Source organism: Aquarana catesbeiana, linkage group LG04 (assembly GCF_042186555.1).
Source record: "Aquarana catesbeiana isolate 2022-GZ linkage group LG04, ASM4218655v1, whole genome shotgun sequence".
NCBI classification, from domain to species: domain Eukaryota; kingdom Metazoa; phylum Chordata; class Amphibia; order Anura; family Ranidae; genus Aquarana; species Aquarana catesbeiana.
This window is the reverse complement of record NC_133327.1, coordinates 200,845,592-200,869,346: the sequence shown is the minus strand read 5'-3', so window position 1 is coordinate 200,869,346 and position 23,755 is coordinate 200,845,592. Positions and strand designations below refer to the sequence as shown.

The 23,755-nt window shown below is 41.5% G+C and overlaps 1 protein-coding gene across 1 annotated transcript in view; it reads right to left on the bottom strand.

Annotated features, from left to right (window-relative positions):
- Positions 1-3,906, bottom strand: part of SCHIP1 (schwannomin interacting protein 1) — a gene marked incomplete in the record, with an annotated part of 263,056 nt that extends 259,150 nt beyond the window's left edge. The window contains 1 exon segment of the mRNA XM_073626105.1: positions 3,437-3,906. Within this exon segment, the coding sequence (XP_073482206.1) occupies positions 3,437-3,442 (6 nt within the window).
- Between the last annotated feature and the right edge of the window lie 19,849 nt (positions 3,907-23,755).

Genomic DNA, 23,755 nt, shown 5'->3' with positions numbered 1-23,755 from the left:
GAGTTGAATAACCAGTGTCTCTATTGCAATAGCAAGAGGATGGCAGTCAAAAGACACCCCTATCTGGTGCCTCTGTGTACATTTATGGTGGATGATGTTATTCCAATTACCACGATATTAGGTCCAGAGTATACATATAGATACATTGATATACATATAGAATTTTAACCCAATTGGTGTGAGTCTGTCTGAATTCAGAATTGGGCACACAGCGGCAGTATTGGGTGTTAACCAAAACTTGCTGGAGATTGAATAGTTGATTGTTACTGAATCCTAATAAGGGATGGAAACAATCATTTTTTTTTAGATGGGTGTCTAAAAGCTTGGCAAACATGTTATCATCACCATTTAATTGTGAGATTGGCAGTATGGCCCAAGGTGGTAAAGTTTTTTTTCCTGACTACAAGTCTGAAGGAAGATGATTGCAAGTACCGTAAGTAAAACCTGTTCGTTTGACTGATCTGTGAAACCCTTCAAAATATTAATGGAGAGTCAAGGGCAATGTAAGGTTTGTCATTGCATCTTGATTTACAGTAATTGGGAATAGGATTCTAATTAAGGCACCTGGATGTCAGTTAACTGTCAAAATGGTATGTTTGAAAGGTATTGTGAATATGTGTGTTACTCTTATTATGGAAAATGCAGCTGTAAGACTGAGACCCTCTTGATGGTGCCAAGAGGGGCAGAGCCAAGATCTTCTATAGGATGAGCTTGACAATGAAATTCCTAAAAAAGATATTGTATAAGACACCAGTGGGTGATTTGAACCACCAACATTTACCCAATCTTAACACAGTATTTTTAGGGGTATCTAACTGCCTTGCATTCAATCTTTTTTAAAGAACAGTAAAATGTTTCATCCTATTTGGGCATGCAGTACTACAATTAAGTAATATTCAGTAAACGTTCAAAGATAGTCAGATCCATTAACTTCAATAGGGTAGCTCAGTAGGGTGATCTTGATGCTGAAATTTATAAACAGACACTGTATAAGACACCAGTAGGTGACTAAAACCACCAGCATTTACCCAATCTTGAGAAAGCATTTTTAGGGGTTTCCTTAAGTGAAATCTATTTTTCATATTATACAGGCATGCAGTACCACAATCAAAGTGATTGTAAAGGATCGTTTTTTGTTTTTTTAAATAACAAACCTGTCATACTTACCTCCACTGTGCAGCTCATTTTGCACAGAGTGGCCCCCAACATCCTCTTCTGGGGTCCGCCAGCAGCTCTTGCGGCTCCTCCCCGCATCAGATAACCCCCTAGGAGAAGCGCTCTCCCGAGGGGGTTACCCTGTGGGAGCACTCCCGAATCCAGCATTTGCGTCCACAGACATGAATGGCCCCGCCTCCCACGTCATTGGATTTGATTGACAGCAGCAGGAGCCAATGGCTGCGCTGCTATCAATCTATCAAATCAAGAGCTGGGCCAAAAACAATGAGAGGGACAGCGCATCACAGCCGAAGACATGAGGGGGCTCAGGTAAGAAAAACGGGGGGGCGGTGACTGTCAGGTGTTTTTTCAACTTAATGCATAGGATGCATTAAGGTGAAAATACAGAAGGGTTTACAACCCCTTTAAATAATATTCAGTAAACTTTCAAAGACAATCATTATATTGTACACTCACAAAAATTCTGGTATATTAGTTTCTAAGGTCTTAAGTCACACAGACCGCAATCAGGAACAAACTCATACATTCACAAAATCGCACGATACCTAAGATTGCCCGTAATAGAAAATTCAGATATAGCAGTTTAGCCCTAAATCTGTCAATCTGTCCTTGGATATGAGCACCTTTGATTTAATATATTTATAGATAGCCATTAATATTACATTTACAAGGAGTTTTCTTAGAATTACTGGTTCAGATTACCTGTACATAGTCAATTATTGACATTTATTGTCATTGACTGGAAGTTTGATGCACAAGAAATGACTAAATAGGACAAGAGCTAAACCCTGCACTGACACAAATGTATTCTGTCTTAATATTAATGGTACATATGTACATATATGTAGTCCTGGTCTGCTACTGGCATTACATTTTGGTTTAGTGGCTGCCTAGTGTCCCCATGAAAAGATGTTTTCCTCTCACAGAAGGAAAGGATGATCTGTCATTGACAGACAAGATGCTTTCACAAAAAGACCAAGCAGTTCAAAGACTTGTCTGCAGAATACCTGAAACAAGATTAGGTACTGGAAGACTAGCCTAGAACACGGTATTATTTTACAGACCTGTTTTTCAATTCTATATGGTTGCATCTAATTCTGTCTATACATGGCAGAGATGCTAATCGGTTCAAAATGTGTTGTAGATGGATTTGCTAATTACCAATACTAGCAGCTTGTAGACTGAATCTGAATTGTTTTTCACTTGTTCTGACCTTTTAGGTGTGCACCATCTATTGAGGAACCCTGAGTTATATTTAGCAGCTTTCCATCTCATCCCACAGTCAGACTGTGCCTTGCAAACAAATTAGTGTTGGTATCACACCACAGCCTGCTTGATAGGGGGGAGACAAACAGCTACGACTTTTCATGCAGAACAATATGCAGAACACGCTTACTGTATGAGTTCCAATGTAAAAGACAGGTAAAGCATGCAACTCTCACATTTATTAATAAATACTGAAGCAAACCAGAGCCCAAAATATCTGATCACCTAATTAATCTTGTACATATTATAAACCATATTATTCTACACCTAAAATACACAGTTGGCTGGATTAAAAAAAAAAAGAAAAAAGCCAAGTATCTTTTGCTTAAGCAGAAAATAAAGGACTCCCAGTTTCATGCAACCTGGTTAGTGATGCTTATGTGATTTATGTAGTCCAAAGAGATACTACAGCTGCAGATGAATTATAGGAGTTCATTGTGACCTTTATAGAGTTATGACTTGTGTATCCTGCGTTTGGAGCACACAGCATGAATATAATAAGTGAACATGGCATACCTGGGGTAGATAAGACCTTTCTATATACCTGCATGATATTATGTTACTGGAACAGATATTATATTAGATAAAGAGAGCAGAAACCCCGATACCTAATCCATTGCTAAACCCATGTAGGCATTTTCCAAGCTATGGGTACAGGTGAGGGCATACCTGGGGTAGATCAGACCTTTCTATATACCTGCATGATATTATGTTACTGGAACATATATTATATAAAGAGAGCAGAAACCCTGATACCTACTCCATTGCTAAACCCATGTAGGTATTTTCCAAGCTATGGGTACAGGTGAGAATCAACGTTACTTAAAAAGGAAATATTCTTGATTTAGGTCCATCTAAATCATAGGTAATAGGTTTCTAACACTCTTTCCAATCAATAAAGCAGTAACAGAGAATATGGGAGACTAGAACGAGCGTATGGTGTCTGCTGCAGTCTTGGGAAAGACGAATGATAAAGAAATGCATCCGTACTTACATTCATCTTCTATGTGTCTCCCTTTCAAGTCATTTTACAGGAAAATTCCAGTCATCGGCACATCGCGGCGTATGAACGGCATGGTGTTCTGCACCGACTGTCAGCGGTATTGTTCATTGCTTTCCATTCCCTTCAGAGAGACTATTCCTCCTGGACTTGAATGCTCAGTTCAAAAATAGACTTTAATTCACTTCAAACATTCACGCCTTAACTCTTTACAGCAGCTGTCAGCATCTAACCATGCTAAACGCAGCAGCGACCAATTTCTCTATGATTTCCCCCCTCCTTAGAGATAAAAAAATAAAAAGAAAAAAAGAAACCAGACTGTGCCTGGGGTCTCCTGAACTTGTCTTAACCCTCCCGTTTCATGACGATTTGTGAGCCAGGCTGGGAGAGTGAGAGCTGATCTTTTCCAAAAGCCTTCCCTGTTTCATTCATCAACCTTGCAGGGGGAAAATGTGTTTCTGATATGAATTATTCATGAGTTCAGTTCTGCTAGACCCAGGACATGGTGTTAATCATTAATAGGTTGTGACTTCCTTTCTTTTAAAAAAAAAAAAACGGCTTTCTAAAGCCATGATGATGTTTTCCAAATTCTACATTCTAAAAGCATCAAGCCATTTTTAATTATTTTACCTTTTGTACCACCACCCCCTCCCTTTAGAATGTAAGCTCTATGAGCAGGGCCCTCCTGTCCCTTCTGTATTGTACTGTAATTGTGCTGTCCCCCCTCTACATTGTAAAGCACTGCGTAAACTGTTGGCGCTATATAAATCGTGTTTAATAATAATAATTCTTAAATCATTTTATCATCTGATGGTTTGTATATACATGGCATGTGTCTACTGTATATCTATATATATAGATATATAGATATATATCTATATATATAGATATATAGATATATATCTATATATCTATATATAGCATATGCACCTGTACATAAGAAAATAAGTGCAAACATTTCACTGGAGCTTACCAATATCTGTAGGGGTAAGAATGGCTGAACATTGTACATTTTTCAGTGAGCAATGTTGATTGATGACATCACAGACAAAGATTGGTGATGTCCAGTCTATAACTGAAATAGAATCAAATCATTGCCATGGCAACATAATGAAATCCCTGTAACTCCTATACTTTTTGCTCAGCTCCAAATACAGTACAAACAGCCAATCATTCCTTTTGGTTAGGCAGTGAATGGAAGGCTAAGCTTCTTTTGTTCCCTGCAGCTTGGCTTAATACTAGAGAGCTCAATTTGTCCTACACTCGACTAAATCAGCCCAAAAATATCCACCAATGGAGTAAAAGGCTAGGACATTTAGTGGTAACTTAATGGATTCTTTGTCTTGGAAATTTACAAAGTAATATGATGGAAAACTTTTTGGAACGTGTCCTATTATAGTACAGCAATTTACCAGACGTGGCTTTTCATTTTACTTTTCTACTAGCAGGATTCAGAAATTAAATAAGGCTTTCATGCAAAACTATTAATATTATTCTGAATGTTGGGGAAGCATGTGTGTGAGGTCAATCTTCTCTTCCATCATATTTTAAAGCCTGTCCAAGGTCTGTACACACTTTTAGGCATTTTTATGTTTTTTTAAAGCCATGTCATTTCCTGTACATTGCATACATTCATGTGCAATTTTAGGTACACTTACATGCTTTTTTTTCCAGCACTCCCATCGCTAATGCATTACACGTTGTGGTGGAGATACACTATATTGCCAAAAGTATTTGGACGTATGCCTTTACACACGCCTGAACTATAATGGCATCCCAGTCTTAGTCCGTAGGGTTCAATATTGAGTTGTGCCACCCTTTGCAGCTATAACAGCTTCAACTCTTCTGCTGGGAAGGCTGTCCACAAGGTTTAGGAGTGTGTATATGGGAATGTTTGACCATTCTTCCAGAAATGCTTTTGTGAGGTCAGGCACTGATGTGGACGAAAAGGTCTGGTTCGCAGTCTCCGCTCTAATTCATCCCAAAGGTGTTCTATCGGATTGAGGTCAGGATCTGTGTAGGCCAATCAAGTTCTTCCACCCCAAACTCACTCATCCATGTCTTTATGGATCTTGCTTTGTGCACTGGTGCGCAGTCATGTTGGAACAGGAAGGGGCCATCTCCAAACTGTTCCCACAAAGTTGGGAGCATGAAATTGTCCAAAATGTCTTGGGATGCTAACGCCTTAAGACAGGGGTCGACAACCCACGGGTTGGAACAGGAATGGGCCATCCCCAAACTGTTCCCACAAAGTTGGGAGCATGAAATTGTCCAAAATGTCTTGGTATGCTAACGCCTTAAGACAGGGGTTGGCAACCCATGGGCCATGGGCCGCACCCAGTCCGCCACAGCTGAATGTCCAGCCCATCAGTGCACATGATATCACAGGGTTGGAAGGGGGGGAACTGCTGGAGTTTACTTTTTCGTTAAACAGCAGGTGATTGGTTGCCGGGTGAGCCTAGCAACCAATCACCAGCCTGTTAATGTGAAAAGTTAACAGCAGTTCCCGCCCCCATCCAGCCCTGTGACATCGATCTCTGCTGCTCTGCTTGCTTTACACCTGTGTAAGGTAGGAGAGTTCTACCTACACAGCGTGTGTTTGAGGGGTGGGGACAGAGGACCCCTTCTCCCCTGGGGACAGGGACCCCTTCTCACTTGGGGACAGGGACCGCTTCTCGCTTGGGGACAGGGACCCCAACACCCCTGGGACAGGGACCCCATCACCCCTGGGGACACAGACCCCCTTCTTGCTTGGGTACAGGGACCCCTTCTCGCTTTGGGACAGGGACCCCATCACCCCTGGGGACAGAAACCCCATCAAGCCTAGGGACAGGGACCCCATCATCCCTGGGGACAGGGACTCCTTCTCCCCTTGGGACAGGGACCCCAAGGACCTCTTCTCCCCTGGGGGCAGGAACCCAATTTTCCCTAGGGGCAGGAACACCATTTTCCCTAGGGACAGGAACCCCATCTCCAGACCATGCTGGCTAGCAGGGCTGGTGTCAGCCACCATTGGGTACCAGGGTGGGGGAGGGGTGCAGTAAAATCTGAATCCCCAGCTACATACTCCCTCAGGGTGAACTGGCTTTGTAGTAGTTAAGCACTTTAACCACTTCAGCCCGGAAGAATTTACCCCCCTCCTGACCGGGCCATTTTTTGCGATACGGCACTGCGTTGCTTTAACTGACAATTGCACAGTCCTGCGATGCTGTACCCAAACAACATTTTTTCCCACAAACAGAGCTTTCTTTTGGTGGTATTTGATCACCTCCGCGGTTTTTATTTTTTTACTTTTTGCTATAATAAATATCCCCAAAATGTTTTTTAAAATCAAATTTCTTCATCAGTTTTGGTCATTATATATTCTTCTACATATTTTTAGTAATAAAAATCATAACGAGCGTATACTGACTGGTTTGCACAAAAGTTATAGCATCTACAAACTATGGCAAAGATTTATGGCATTTTTATTATTATTTTTTTTTTTTTTACTAGTAATGGCGGTGATCTGTGATTTTTATTGGGACTGCGACAGATCGGACACTTTTGACACATTTTTGGGACCATTGACATTTATACAGTGATTACTGTGTAAATGTCACTGGCAAGGAAGGGGTTAACACTAGGGGGCGATCAAGGGGTTAACTGTGTTCCCTCAGTGTGTGTTCCAACTATACGGGGAAGGAACTGACTAGAGGAAAAGACAGATCATTGTTCCTAGCTAGTAGGAACACACGATCTGTCTCTCCTCACAGAACAGGGGTTTGTGTGTTTACATAGACACGTCCCTGTTCTGGCTCTCATGCCCACCATCGCGAGTGACTGCCAGTCATTGCGACCGCTGACCATACGCATCGGTCCCCCAGCAGTGCAGCCCCTACCTGCTATCCCTGCTTAAAGCGCCGACGTACAGCTACAATGGCTTGCGGGAACGTGCCGACCTGCCGCAGTATAATGACGGCAGCTGGTTGGGAAGCTGTTAAAGTGAGGTAAACCTGTACTGTTCATAATACTGTGTTAGTATTTTTGTTATCTTCATCTATTAGCAGGTGAATGCGGCCCTCCATGCATTCACATACATTGAATCTGGCCCTTAAGTGGAAAAAGGTTGCTGACCCATGCCTTAAGAGTTTCCTTCACGGGAACTAAGGGGCCAAGTCCGACTCCTGAAAAACAATCCCACACCACAATCCCCCCTCCACCAAATAATTTGGACCAGTGCACAAAGCAAGGTCCATAAAGACATGGCTGAGCGAGTTTGGGTGGAGGAACTTGACTGGCCTGCAGAGAGTCCTGACCTCAAGCTGATAGAACACCTTTGGGATGAATTAGAGTGGAGACTGTGAGCCAGGTCTTCTTGTCCAACATCAGTGCCTGACCTCACAAATGCTCTTCTGGAAGAATGATCAAACATTCCCATAGAGACTCCTAAACCTTGTGGACAGCCTTCCCAGAAGAGTTGAAACTGTTATAGCTGCAAAGGGTGGGCCAAGTCAATATTGAACCCTACGGACTAATGCCGCATACACAGGATCAGACATTCTGACAACAAAATCCTGGATTTATTTCTGACGGATTTTGGCTCAAACTTGTCTTGCATACACACGGTTGCACAAATCTTGTCGGAAATTCCAAATGTCAAGAACACGGTGACATACAGCACGTACGACGAGCCAAGAAAAATGAAGTTCAATAGCCAGTGCGGCTCATCTGCTTGATTCCGAGCATGCGTGGAATTATGTGCATTGGAATTGTGTACACACGATCAGAATTTCCGACAACGGATTTTGTTGTTGGAAAATTTGAGAACCAGCTCTAAAATTTTTGTTGTCGGAAATTCCGACAACAAATGTTCGATGGAGCCTACACACGGTCAGAAATTCTGACAACAAGCTCACATTGAACATTTGTTGTCGGAAATTCCGACCGTGTTTATGCAGCATAAGACTGGGATACCTTTAAAGTTCATGTGGGTGTAAAGGCAGGTGTCCAGTGGCGGAACTACCGCCACAGCGAGCCACGTGTTCACTATGGGGCCCGCAGCCGAGAGGGGCCAGTGGGGAGGATGAGGAATGCATACTGTGGGGGGGGGCGAGCACCGCCCGCACGGTCCCCCAGCCAGGGGAAGTGAGGAGAGGTAAGCTGTCCGTACGAGCAGAGAGCTCAGCTGTAAGAGCTTTCATTAGAATTTCCTGTGTTCCCGGGGCTCCCCGTCACATAGCCCCACCTCTTGGCTCAGCGCCTTTGATAGACAGAACGCCGACCCAATGCGGGACAAGAGGTGGAGCTATGTGACGGGGAGCCCCGGGAACACAGGAAATTCAAATGAAAGCCATTACAGCTCTCTGCTCGTACAGGCAGCTTGCCTCTTCCTCTCCTCACTTTCCCTGGCTGGGGAACCATGCGGGCGGTGTTTGCCCCCCCACTCTGTGGCTGCCCCACGCTCACCAACAGCCATCTGAGGGCTGCAGTATGCATTCCTCATCCTCCCTGGTAGTTCCGCCCTGGCTCGCCTCTTTCTCTGCACAGGTGAGGCTGCATTGTGCACGGGTCACGCTACATTGGGCACAGGTGAGGCTGCATTGGGCACAGGTGGGCACAGGTGAGGCTGCATTGGGCACAGGTGGGCACAGGTGAGGCTGTTTTAGGCATGGGTCATGCTGCATTGGGCACAGGTGAGGCTGCATTGGGCACAGGTGATGCAGTACTGGGCACAGGTGAGGCTGCATTGGGCACAGGTGGGCACAGGTGAGGCTGTATTGAGCATGGGCAGGCCACGCTGCATTGGGAACAGGCAGGCCATATTGGGCACAGGTGAGGCTGCATTGGGCACAGGTGAGGCTGCATTGGGCACTGGACATGCTGCATTGGGCACAGGCAGGTCACACTGCGTTGGGCACAGGCAAGTCATGCTGCATTGGGCACAGATGAGGCTGCACTGGGCACAGGTGTGCAAGGTGAGGCAGTATTGGGCACGGGCAGGCCACGTTGCATTGGGCACAGGTGAGGCTGCATTGGGCACTGGACATGCTGCATTGGGCACAGGTGAGGCTGCATTGGGCACTGGACACGCTGCATTAGGCACTGGTCACATGCCAACACCAGGTGTTTTGAGTATCTTTACCTCTCCCCTCCTCTCCCTTATCCCTCATTCATCTCAGACTCGAACCACACCCCCTTTGAGCCACGCCCACTTTTTAATTTAAGCCCCGACATTTTTTTTGTGGGGGGGGGGGCATACAACATTTTGCTATGGGGCCCTGTGATTTCTAGTTACGCCCCTGCAGGCGTCACAATACTTTTGGCAATATAGTGTATATGCACATTGCTAATTCTTTGCAATGATGTGAAACAGGCCAATTGTCTTAGATAGGTATTGGACCTGAGCTACAGTACATTTTACTGCAGGGACCACAAAAATGGACCCTAATGGCCTCCTACCTCAGTGTCTGTCCCAAGTTTCTCGCTGTAGTTGCACCATTTTTTTTACAGCTCAATGGGCCTCACCTATGTCCAACAAGGGTCACTGACCTCTATGTTACATATATCGGTCATTCACAATGCCATTTAACCTCCTTGACAGTATTCCCAAGTGTGGCTTGGAGTTGATTTTCAGCACCAAAAGCGGTAACCCCGAGCCACACTCGGGATTGCATTGCAGGATCCAGGTACAGCAAACTTACCTTGTCCCCAGGATCCTGCGATGTCCTCCCCGCTCTGTGTACGAGCCATCCTCTGCCGGATCTATCACAGAGCCGAGATCCGTTCCCTGCGAGCGTTGCGACACACGGGGATGGAGAACGGCGCCAAATTCAAAAAGTAAAAAACACAATACATATACAGTACAGTACACTGTAATCTTACAGATTACATTACTGTATCAATTTATTCCACATCACTTTTGTCCCTAGTGCTTTGTCCAGTGCCCTGCATGCAGTTTTATATTGTATATACTGTTCTTTCTGCCTGGAAACTGGAGATTGTCCATAGCAACCAAAAAGTGTCCCTTTACATCAAAAGTGGTTTTAGACCAGCTAGAAAACAGTTATAATAAATTAAAATCACTTGCAGAATTGAGCGATAGTAATTTGTGGGGAAATCCATCATCAAACACTGAAAGTAATGTCAGTGATAATTCTGCAACTGAGCAAATTTCAGTGTTTTTGATTTGATTACATTATTGAATAATTTTATTATTATTATATTATTATTTGTTATAATTATTTATAGTTATTTATTATATTATAATTTATGGTTTTGTGTTTCAAACTTTATCATACCCAGGATGTCTGCTAGACTTTTGTTTGGACAAATTTAAATGAGTTATTCCTAAGAATTACAGCCTACAATATAAAGCGACAAATTTTCATGCAAAATAATTGTACCACTTTCAGCATCAAAAATCTGAAATAATCATACCGCCAGGGAGGTTAAGGGTAAAAATGAGAGGAACCTAAATATTAAAAAGGTACAAACAGTGCTTTTGCTTTTCTGAAAGTTTTCCTTGCGCTTTTCTTATGTCCATATAAGAAGAGTTGTAAAAGACTCAAAGGTCCATGTGTCAAAGGTTCCTGAGTTACACTGAGTACAACTTCAACCACATTGTGAAGCACTTTAATTCAAGCACAAGGCAACAGAGAATGAAAACCCCTTGTTTGCAGCTCAATTCACCTATTGATTCCTTTTAAGTTTGGATTGTTGTCTAGATTATTGTCTATCCCAGACTAAGTAGTCTACATCTGATTTTTTTTTCAATTTTTGTTGGAACATCAATAATATACAGCAATTTAAAATGCACATGCAACCTATTTGAGCAAATGGTTTATTAAACACAAATATGTTTACGACTAGCAAGATGTGACAGAACTAAAAGATAAAGTATGCTGCAAAAACAAGGCCACCAACAGATATTAGATTGGGATTGAAAAGTCTAACTGTTGAGGCAGAAGCAGCACTGGATCACTGGTAATGTGGGTAACGTAAATGGGGGGGTTCTTTAAAGACACATTGAGGATGGTTTACTAAAGGCAAAAAGACTCTTTCCTTTGCAATTGAAGCAGTTTTGGCTTAGTGAATGTGGTGAAAATCCCCTTTGCTAAGAAAACCCAATCACTTACATGGAAAATCAAAGAAAACTGTATTTTTGCTTGAGCATAACTGGATGATGGAAGTTAGCAGAACTTCACCTCATTCACTAAGCTTGGTAAAAATGTTCTTATAAATTGAACAGCCAGTAAATCAACCACACTGTCTTTAAAGAAGGCAAACTTGTTTTTGTTCTCAAAGTTGTGTTTATAGGTGTTGGGCTTACATGCGTTTATTCACATTTGCATTGTGAAAAAAATGCTTGCTGTACTTTTTTTTCACAGCATTGCACTGCACTGAACTGCAACGCAATGCAATGGCGTGAGCTGTGCTCATTAGCTAACATGGATTTGGGACTGTCTATGTAGTGAGAAAGTGTTCACAAAGGTATCCCACTGCATGCGGTGTGAATGGACCCAAACAGTAGGAAGCAAATCTGTGATTGACTTCTATGGGTATCTGTTGAACTATGTTATTAAACAAAACCTTATCAGCCGAAAAACAGTGGCTGCCTGACTGCATTGAGTCATATCCTGAAGTGATGTGTGTTTCAAATCTGTTTTAAAAAGCCTTTTGTTTACATGTTCCATAGCTCAAGCTTCAGTTTACTAACAAGCTGCAAATAGATGGAGATATCTATGTAAGAACAAACCTAAAGTCACACCTGCCGTCTCCAAAAGAGAATGCAAAATATTATTATGCAATATTTAATATTTATCTGACAAAGATAAAATTTATGTTCCAAACCACTGCACGTCTCCTTTAAGGCATTTCATATAATATAATTTTTATAAGTGATGATAACAGCTTGGGTTAACAGCAAACATCTGACAATGTTTGTTGTCCACTGCAGTTCCCTTTGAAGCACGCTGTGCAATTAAATGGTCCAAAGCAGATATTAAACGATAATGCATGTTTTAATGACCTGTCCAGTGTATTTAATTTCAGAACTGAATAACATTGGCAGAGTCATTTCCAGGAAATCTTTGTGGCACCAATGGGAGTCCATTATTTAAATTAATTTTGCTTATTATTATCACAGTTTCCTCTGAATAAATTATACCTTTAAATATTGTGGTCTACTAAAGTATTAATGTCCCAGTTTGGTAAACCACATCAAACAGGAAAGTGTACAGGAATGGAGACTTTGGTGGGGAACATAGAGCGCGAAACAAACAAGACTGCTAGCTGTTACCAGAGTGAATTTATTCTTATTTACACAGTAAGTTGATCCCGTGCCCCATCAAGTAACACTCACAGTATACATGTATCTCCAGTAGCTAAGTAAAAACTGAAACATAGGGGTTGATTTACTAAAACTGGAGAGTGCAAAATCTGGTGCAGCTCTGCATAGAAACCAATCAGCTTCTAACTTCAGCTTGTTCAGTTAAAGTGTTACTAAACCCACAACAATAAAATCAGTTTATGCAGTAAAGCATGCTTGTTATACTCACTTTGAAACCTAAGGGGTCAATCTTCTGCATTGTGTAAAAAGGCTGTTTGATGCTTTCTTCTCTGATCCCCCCCCCTTCCACTGACTCCTAATAATTTCCTGATAACACAAAGTCTATGGAGTCCGGCTGCACATGCTCAGTTTGGTCAGTATTGCTGTATTGCCAATCAGCGCTGTCCAGAAAGAGGGTCGGGGCAGTGGCAGCCGGTCCATAAGGGGTGCAGGGGCGCCACCCCCCCAAGGTTTTAGCAAATAAGAAAGCTAATCATAAAACACTTTATTTTTAAATAAATGATAATATGACTAACATTTTTAACATCTTAAAGTTAAAAAATAGTAGTCATATTATCATTTAAATAACAAATAAATTGTTCTATGTGTGTAAACTGTTGCGTTTCATTAGGTCCATCAATTTTTGACAAGCATGTGATTAGAGCCTGAAGCTCTAATTGGCTTGTTTTAAGCTGTCCTTGGGGGCGCAGAGCATAACTCCCACATTTGATCTTAGAAAATCAATATTCGCCATCAATAAAACATGCACACTATGTGAAAAGTGATCAGTGCTTATACATCATATGTATAAGCACTGATCACTTGAAGAACGGTCACGTTCTTCAAGAAGTCACGTGACCGTGATACTACACTATTGTGTATATATATTTTTTATATTGTGGATTATGATGTATAAGCACTGATCACTTTTCACATAGTGTGCATGTTTTATTGTTAGCACCAACTGAGTACTTGCATGATTAGTATATAGTCATACATATTACCAGTACAGAATTACACCACTGCCATATTAGGTTACTTTTCTACTGATTTTTTTTCCATTTGTAAATATTTATATCATCGGTACTGGGAGGTACCCACCATCACTGAGGCATTACACGTATTATCATTGCATATCTTGATAGGATTAGCGCAGCACCACTATTTACCCATTTTCTCTGTAGCCGGGGACAGGCTGTACCCCATTACCAGTACCCGTGTAGGCTGCTTTTCCTTGTTTCACTTAGATTTGGTTCCCCTCCTCTTTTTCTCCCTCACCCCGTTTTACGATAGCGCAGGAATACCCCATAACCATTTAATATTCGCCATCGCATCACTTCTGGTTTCCGTCTTCTTGTCCCGGACAATCAGGACGCTGAAGATTTGGAACCCGGAAAGAAGACCGGGTTAACATGGAAACCACAGAGGGGAGCCATATCAGGGGAGCGGTGAGTTTGCGCACCTGGACAGGTTTGTTTGCGCTCCCCCACAAAATGTTAGCACCAACCACCACTGGTCAGGGGTCTTGCAGTCTCATAGTACAGTCATAAAATTCCTCCTACAAGTTTTAACCAGTGCTTGGCTAGAAACTGATAGAAGTCACAGGGCTGCTTTAACTGTTGATGAGAAAAGGTATTTAGCAGTTTATATTTACTAAAATAATTGCATTTCCATGTTCTGTGTATTGTGGGAGATCAGATATAGTGAATGCAGGGTCCTGGGTTTAGTAACACTTTAAGCTTTGACAATAAAACCTGGAAGCTGGTTTCTATGTAGAGCTGCACCAGATTTTGGACTCTCCAGTTTTAGTAAATTAACCCCATAATTTCTTCCTTATTCATAATATTACAATTTTTCTGCTTCTGTTAAATGATTCAGTTCATATTCATGTTCATCTATCCATGTGAATGCATGGAAAGCAAAGCCTTTTCAGAAACACAAAAAACTTTCAGGGCCAGAACAGTACTAACCACAATCTACAAGTCAAACCCTTTAAGCCTCTGCTTCTATTCCCTATTGGAATATTTTATATAAACAACTTTACCAGAACAAATTGAGTCCATAAAACATTAAAGCTTTAAAAATTGAAAAGGGATAAAAACACTTTAAGTCTCTAAAAATTGATTGAGGTATTTTCCTCACACTCTATTCTATTATTGCATTGTCACTGAATTAACCAATGTTATTTCATGCAGGTGCATGTAATCCTACTTAATAACTGATTTTTGAAAAAAATCGATGTGTGGGTTCTGTAAACTTTTGTGGCCCCAGCTGTGCTTAGATGATGGCAGCCTGGAATGGAGTCATTTTTTGATGGGGTTTGTCAGTAAACTACACTTCCTTGCAGGTTTTGGATTAAAGTCATGTTTTAGAATTGCTTGGAGACCTTGACATAGACAGAATAATAGATGATGGTAGCCAAGAAGAGCATGACAGCAGCCATTAACCTATCTTTGGAAGTTCTTTCAATCTAACAGGGGAGATGGGGATGGGGGGATATAGTGTTCCTGACATGCACTTTTGCGCACCCATACTCAATGCTGTAGACATTAAAATGCAAGCCTACCAGGAACAGGTGTGTGAATAGCTAAGATAGAAACATAGAAAAGTGATGGCAGAAAAAGACCAAGTAGTCTATCGAGTCTGCCCATTATTTTATCCTGATAAAAAAAAAAAGTCTGATTTAGACCATATTTTTTATTTTGAAGAAGAGGCTGTATAGCATTGGGCAGTCCATATTACTATGATCTCAGTGAACTGGATATAGTTTACTATGTGCTATTACAGAACTGCTGTCAGAGGGGATCAGAACAAACTAAGGGTAAGTGCACTTTAAGAATATGTAACCTTTAAATACCTAAAGCGTATATCAGGGCAAAATAATATGCATCTCTGCAACACATGTACATTTTCACATTGTTTAGCCTTTACAGAGCCTGCAAGTGCAGAAAAATTCTGGAAGTGCACTCAGCTACTAATTTCCTCTTGTGGGCTGGCAACACTGTGCCTTTGCTGGTCCAAAATTAAAAGGAATGGCCAAGTTCTGCTGAACTACAAAACACATCCTGATCTCCTCATAGCACAAAAAACGCCTTCTACAGTTGGGAAAATAATTATTTGATCCCCTGCACATTTTGTAAGTTTGCCCATTTACAAAGAAATGAAGGGTCTATCATTTATATCATAGGTGTATTTTAAATGATAGAGACAGACTATCAACCAAAAATCTAGAAAAAAAAACACACCATACAAATGTTATAAATTGAGTTGCAGTTCAGTGAGTAAAATAAGTATTTGATCCCTTACCAACCAAACAATAATTCTGGCTCCCACAGACTGGCTACAGTATGTGTTCATGTGGTACACAGATTAATCCTGTCAATTTAAGAAGGGGCTCCTCACAGCAACTCGTTATATGTATAAAAGACACCTGCCCACAGAATCTCTTTTCTCCATTCAAACCTCACCATAATGGGCAAGACCAAAGAGCTGTTGAAGGATGTCAGGGACAAGATTGTAGACCTGCACAAGGCTGCAATGGGCTACAAGACCATCAGCAAGAAGCTTGGTGAGAAGGAGACAACTGTTGAAGCAATTATATGCAAATGGAAGAAATACAAATTAACCATCAATCGCTCTCAGTCTGGAGCTCCATGCAAGATTTCGTCTCATGGGGTAAGGATGATCATGAGAACAGTGGGGGATCAGCCCAGAACTACAGGGGAGGAGCTCATGAATGATCTCAAGGCAGTTGAGACCACAGTCACCAAACAAACCATTGGTAGTACAATACGCCGCCATGGATTGAAATCCTGCAGTGTCTGCAAAGTCCCCCTCCTCAAAAAGGCACATGTACAGGCTCGTCTGAAGTTTGCCAGTGAACATCTAAATGATTCAGAGAAGGATTGGAAGAAGGTGCTGTGGTCAGATGAGACCAAAATTGACCTTTTTGGCATTAACTCGAAACGTCGTGTGGATGGGTCTTCCAGCATTACAGTGACCCAAAATACACCGCCAAGGAAACAAAAGGAGTAACTCCAGAAGAAGCACATTAAAGTCTTGGAGTGTCCTAGCCCATCTCCAGACCTCAATCCTATTGAGGGAGCTGCAGCTTCGAGTTGCCAAGCAACAGCCAAAAAACCTTAAAGATTTAGATAAGATCAGTAAAGAAAAGTGGACCAAAATCCCTCCTGAGATGTGTGCAAACCTGGTAACCAACTACAAGAAACGTCTTACCCCTGTGCTTGCCAACAAGGGCTTCTCCACCAAGTACTAAGTCATGTTCTGCTTGGGGATCAAATACTTATTTTGCTCACTGGTGCAACTCAATTTATAACATTTGTATCATGTGTTTCTTTCTGGATTTTTAGTTGATATTCCATCTCTATTAATTAAAATACACTTATGATAAAAATTACAGACCCTTAATTTCTTTGTCAGTGAACAAACTTACAAAAACTGCAGGGGACCAAATAATTATTTTCCCCACTATATGTCCTAAGCACAAAAACCTGTGTATCACTTCGGTATTTTATATATTTATGTATTTATTGCAGGTACTTATATAGCGCCGTCAATTTACGCAGTGCTTTACATATATATTATACATTCACATCAGCCCCTGCCCTCAAGGAGCTTACAATCTAAGTTCCCTAACTCACATTCATGCGTAACACATACTAGGGCCAATTTAGACAGTACCAGAGTACCTGGAGGAAACCCAAGCAGGCTCAGGGAGAACATGCAAACTCCAGGCAGGTAGTGCAGTGGTTGGGATTTGAACCAACAACTCTAGTGCTGTTAGGTATCACAAGTTATGACAAATCTATTGTCAAAATAACAGATGCATAACAGAAATATAAAAAGGGGCTCAGTCTGTAAGAGTCCTACAGTGGTTAGCGATATGCATGAAGCAATCCTCCAATTTATTGTACAGCATAGATTATTTTTTTTTGCATTGGTATGTACTTCCCTAGATCTATATAAAGTGATGAAATTCTTCTGCAATATGAAATGAAGCAGTGCCATGGAGAGAAGAGGTTGACAATGCTAGAGAGGTATAGATTACTTATCAAAGCAATCTGGGGCAGCCCAAATCCCAGGAGACTCAAGCCGCAAAATCCGAGCATAAGAGCAGATTGGTTCAGTGCTGACCTAGACAGCGGGGGATTTTTTGTCTATTTGTCAGTCTTTCTCATCAAGTCACCTCTGGAAATTGCTGATTCGGCTTTGTTTACCTTGTAACTCATCGGCTTGCTGTTTAAAAGAAGAACATTCGCTCTTTTTTGGCATCTACCTGATCATTTTGGATGGCAGCATCGTCTGTACCTCAGAGGGAAACCTGCTGACAGATGGAAAGCAGGAATAGAAAAAAAGTGATGGCTGAAAGTTGAGGCCATTTGATTCAGCACTTTTAATTAACAAAAAAGATAAACACTACTATATTGCTATTAAAGGAAAATTAAGAAGCTTATTCCTCTAATTGGAAATATGCAGTTTCTTAACTGATGCAAAGAATAATTACCATAATCACTGGTATCAGCAACCAAGACAATACCGTGTCTGAATAAATATGTCAGTGGTAATTAAAGAGAAACATATGTAAAGCAGAAATTCTTTTGTGCGCTCTTACAACATTCCTGAAAGCTCTATTAATGTAAACAATGCCCCTATGACAGAAGGCATGTCTGCTGTCTATTAGGCTCATTCATCTATCCTTCATTTCACACATCCATATGCTAATGAAATGCTGTCACGTCACCAGTCTCCAGAAAATATTACATAAGCACCTTATCTGTTTCATTCTGGCAATACATCAGCATTTTTTTGTTTTAAACAATGAAAGATCCAACTGCCAATCCAACTGCCAAAGTAAAGAACAAGCACCTGTAACAGCCGAGACGCTCAACCATTCTTCAACAGTAGAGCAGCTGTGCAGTGAAAGAATGCTCATTTTCTTGGCTCATCATGATTTTCCAGCTTTTCTGAGCTATTTTATGTGTGCAGGTTGGTAATTGTCCAGAATTCTGAAAGTTTTCTGTTAATATCACTGCGGTTTTTGTCGCTTCTTATTCTGCCACTTTTTATTACACACAACCTGATCACAACCAGCAATGCTCAAGTTTTCGTTACAAAAGATAGTTGTATATGCTGTATAGCCATTTTTTGTTAGTTTTAAATACAGTATTATTATAACACTTCTAAATCACATTTATTTAGCAAGCACTTGATATAACTTTAAGTGTATCTAAAGTCATAACTGTTTGTCTTCATTTGAGATGGAGAAGGAAAGGGTTAAAATGCCTGTCTGTGTCTGGTATGGAGATTTTCCTTCACTATCTGTCTTTTGGAGGCAACAGGCAATTAGAGGAAATCTTTCTAACATTAGGTCAATTCGACTCAGTTGTCATCAGAACAAGTGTCCCCACTGAACTATGTACCCTCATTACAACTCCAAAATGTGGAGTTTTCTATCACTTTTTGTGACAGTGGTGACCAAGAGGGTGAGAGGGCGAATCTCCAGAGAAGGGGCACAGGCAGCAATTTAAACCTAACAGGGGTTCTAATCCTTCCCTACTTTATCCATAACTAAAAAAACATATATATATATATATTTTTTTTTTGGCTATACAACTTTAAGATAGTAGTCCATTAGCCATGTTTATGTAGTTCTGTTGGTTTCAACATATGATACTAAAAGGTAATCCTGCCACTTCCCAATCCATATAGAACACTACTTTGCGTTCGTTTTCAAAGAAGAAACACTAAAATGCTGTAAAATGAATCAAAAAATATATAAATTATTAATTAAATAAAATTTATAGTGGTTCTACATATACATTAGATGAGGTATATGTATATACAGTGCCTTGAAAAAGTATTCATACCCCTTTGAATTTTCTACATTTTGTCTTGTTACAACCAAAAATGTATTTTATTGGGATTTTATGTGATAGACCAACGCAAAGTGGCACATAATTGTGAAGGGGAAGGAAAATGATAAATGGTTTTCAAAACTTTTTACAAATATATATCTAAAGAGTGTGGCGTGCATTTCAAGGGGTATGAATACTTTTTCAAGGCACTGTATATATATATATATATATATATATATATATATATATATATATATATTATTGTGAAAAATATTGTGACGCCTGCCTTTACACGCACATGAACTTTTATGGCATCCCAGTCTTAGTCTATAGGGTTCAATATTGAGTTGGCCCACCCTTTGCAGCTTCAACTTTTCTGGGAATGCTGTCCACAAGGTTTAGTAGTGTGTCTATGGGAATGTGTGACCATTCTTCCAGAAGCGCATTTGTGAGGTCAGGCACTGATGTTGGATGAGAAGGCCTGGCTCGCAGTCTCCGCTCTAATTCATCCCAAAGGTGTTCTATTGGATTGAGGTCAGGACTCTGTGCAGGCCAGTCAACTTCCTCCACCTTAAACTCGCTCATCCATGTCTCTATGGACCTTGCTTTGTGTACTGGTGCACAGCCAAGTTGGAACGGGAAGGGGCCATCCCCAAACTGTTGCCACAAAATTGGTAGCATGAAATGGTCCAAAATGTCTTGGTATGCTGACGCCTTATGAGTTCCCAACTCCTGGAAAAAAAAACCCACGCTATAATCCCCCTTCACTAAATATGGGATTGTGAGCAAGGTGGATAAAAAGGCACCCCACTTAACAACAGCTTATAAATGTACTGTATAAATGTTTAAACAAACAACTAAACTAAAGTTGATTAGTATATATTATATTGTAGTTAAATAATACTGATGGCCGGTAATAAGAGAAATTACAATAATAATAATATATAAACCAAATAAGTGATGTTAAAGTCAATTCATGAAAGTATTTGGGCTGTCCCCCCTTCAGTCCATCATGAATGCTGCTGCCAGGCTCATCCACCTTACAAACTGATTAGTGTGTTCTACTCCTCTCTGCCAATCCCTCCACTGGCTTCTACTCACCCAACTAATTAAATTCAAGATACTAACAACAACTTACAAAGCCATCCAAAACTCTGCTCCCAGCTACATCACTAACCTAGTCTCAAAATACCAACCAAATTGTTCTCTTCTTTCCTCCCAAGACCTCCTCCTCTCTAGCTCCCTTGTCACCTCCTTCCATGCTAGCCTCCAGGACTTCTCCATAGCCTCTCCCATCCTCTGGAACTTCCTACCTCAATCCTTCTATCTCCTACTCTGTCCACTTATAGACTCTCCCTGAAAACTCATCTCTTCAGAGAGGCCTATATGGCCCCCAACCAACAAATTTACTTTTATTTTCTCCATCAGCCCATCCCCCACAGTTATTACCTTTTTTATCTCCTGACCCTCCCTCCCTGATTCCTACTGTATTAAGCTGTATTGTAATTGTACTGTCTTCCCTTATGTTATAAAGTGCTTCATAAACTGTTGGCGTTATATAAATTCTGTATTATAATAATAATAATAATAATGTATTACTTTACTAGTATTCATTATTGATCAGTAATAATAATAATACAAAGAATAACATAACATACACAATGGGGTTGATTTACTGAAGGCCAATAGACTGTGCACCTTGGAAAGTGCAATTGCACTCTGCAAGTGCAGCTGCTCCAGAGCTTAGTAAATGAGGTAAAGCTTCACTTTGCAAAGAATACCCAATCACATGCAAGGAAAATAAAAAAAAAACAGCCTTTTTGCTTGAACATGATTGGTTGATGAAAGTCAGCAGAGCTTCTGCTCATTTACTAAGCTCTCGAGCAACTGCTCTTGCAGTGTGCAACTGCACTTTGCAAAGTGCACAGTCTTTTTGCCTTTAGTAAATCAACCCCAATGTGTTAATTATAATGTTTCAGTTTACTGAAAGCTGAATTTACTGCACACACATTCTTTTATCAATTATTATAGTATTTTAGGTGTAAAAATCGGTTTACAAAAATTATTGCATAGGTTATTGTTACTGAAAACATCACTTGGTCCCATCTAGGAATGATTGTGGGTTTCAATGAAGTGTCTATTGAGAAATATAGGAAAAGGAATCATTTGAGAGATAAAATTACAGTTCATAAGAAATAAAGGCTTTCAGTGGTAAACATTGCTGTCATGGGAAAGAATAACACTGGTACACCTTAGTGATATTTATGTTTGTGAATTGACCGTTTTTAAGGGAAAATTGTCATGTAAGAAAATACTAAACACAGTTAAAAGTACTTCTACCATCTGCTGCATTCTGTTGTTTTTTGGTTGACCACCAGGCTAGTCTGGCAGACATCAGCTATTCCCATTGTGAGAGAGCCTATCTGCTGCTTCCTGCCTCTTGCACATACTGTACCTATTGTCCAGTGAAGCAACCCATCATAGGCTAATAGGAATGTGTGAGGGCAGGACAAGGTGGCCACTTCCAACACTGCCAAGAAGTGAAGAAGATTTGCCATAACAACTTACACTATAATGTCAAAAGTATTGGGACACCTGCCTTTACTCTCACATGAATTTTAATGGCATCCCAGTCTTAGTCCATAGGGTTCAATATTGAGTTGGCCCACCCTTTGCAGCTAAAACAGCATCAACTCTTCTGATAGGGCTGTCCACAAGGTTTAGGAGTATGTCTATGGTCATTCTTCCAGAAGCACATTTGTGAGGTCAGGCACTGATGTTGGACAAGAAGGCCTGGCTCGCAGTCTCCACTCTAATTCATGCAAAAGGTGTTCTATTGGGTTGAGGTCAGAACTCTGTGCAGGCCAGTCATGTTCCTCCACCCCAAACTCACTCATCCATGTCTTTATGGACCTTGCTTTGTGCACTGATTTCTTCCACCTGCTTCTGGAAGAGGATTCCAGGATATAGGGCAGGGAGAGTCAAATGACCAGTATGAATATTTATCGTGCCCTAGCCCAGCGGTCACCAACCATTGGTGGTCCACGATAAAATGGTGGTCCCCAGGGGTTCTGTTGCAAATCAACACTGTGGTGGATGTATACTGCCCAATGTTGTTTCCAGTGTTGTTCTCAATGCACACTGACAATTGGAGCATTGTGTGTATAAGGCAGCAGTGTGATCCGGGGGGGAGGGACAGAGAGCTGGGAGAATTATGTGTATAAGGCATGTATTAAATTCATGTTAGTAGCCTGCGGGATTCAAAATTGTGAGTTTAGTGGTCCGTGAGGTCTGAAAGGTTGGCGACCACTGCCCTAGCCAATCCCTGGAAGGAGGTGTCCAGAATGTGGCTGTGGAGGTGATAAATGTTTGGGAGGCCTTTCCAAAGTGTTCTTTCCTCTCCAAGGAGGGTTCCCTACCCCTAGGAGATGGCTGGTGAGACAGAGATTGCAGTCTGGGACTCAGCAGGATCTGGACCGATGGCCAGGGGATGATTGCTAAAAAAATCATTTGCTGGAGGGCAGTGTACTGAAGTCTTTGACTGGAGAAGGACCTTTTATCTTCCTCACTGAGGAACAGGGCCAGACTGGCCTACCGGGATACCGGGACATTTCCCGGTAGGCCGCTTGCCCTTGGGCCGATTTGAGCCGTGGCTGCAGGCAGCGCTCCCCCTCTCTCCCTCCCTTACACAGCGGGAGACCGCTGTGTCTCGGAGCTGACTCTGATGTTCCGCTCCGCTGTTACAAAAGTCCCGCCCTCCTCCTAGACCAGCTCGTGTGATAGACAGAACACTGCGTCTATCACACAATGTGGTCGGGAGGAGGGCGGGACTTTTGTCACAAAGCGGCCGAACATCAGAGTCAGCTCCGAGACACAGCGGGAGATGCACAATGAGGCTGCAATGAGGGCGCAATGGGGCACATTGAGGCTGTGATGGGCACCTTGAGGCTGCAATGACAGGTACATTGAGGCTGCAATGACAGGTACATTGAGGCTGTGACGGGTACATTGAGGCTGTGACGGGCACATTGAGGGTGCAATGATGGGCATATTGAGGCTGTGATGGGCACATTGAGGGTGCAATGACGGGCACATTGAGGCTGCAATGACGGTCACATTGAGGCTGCA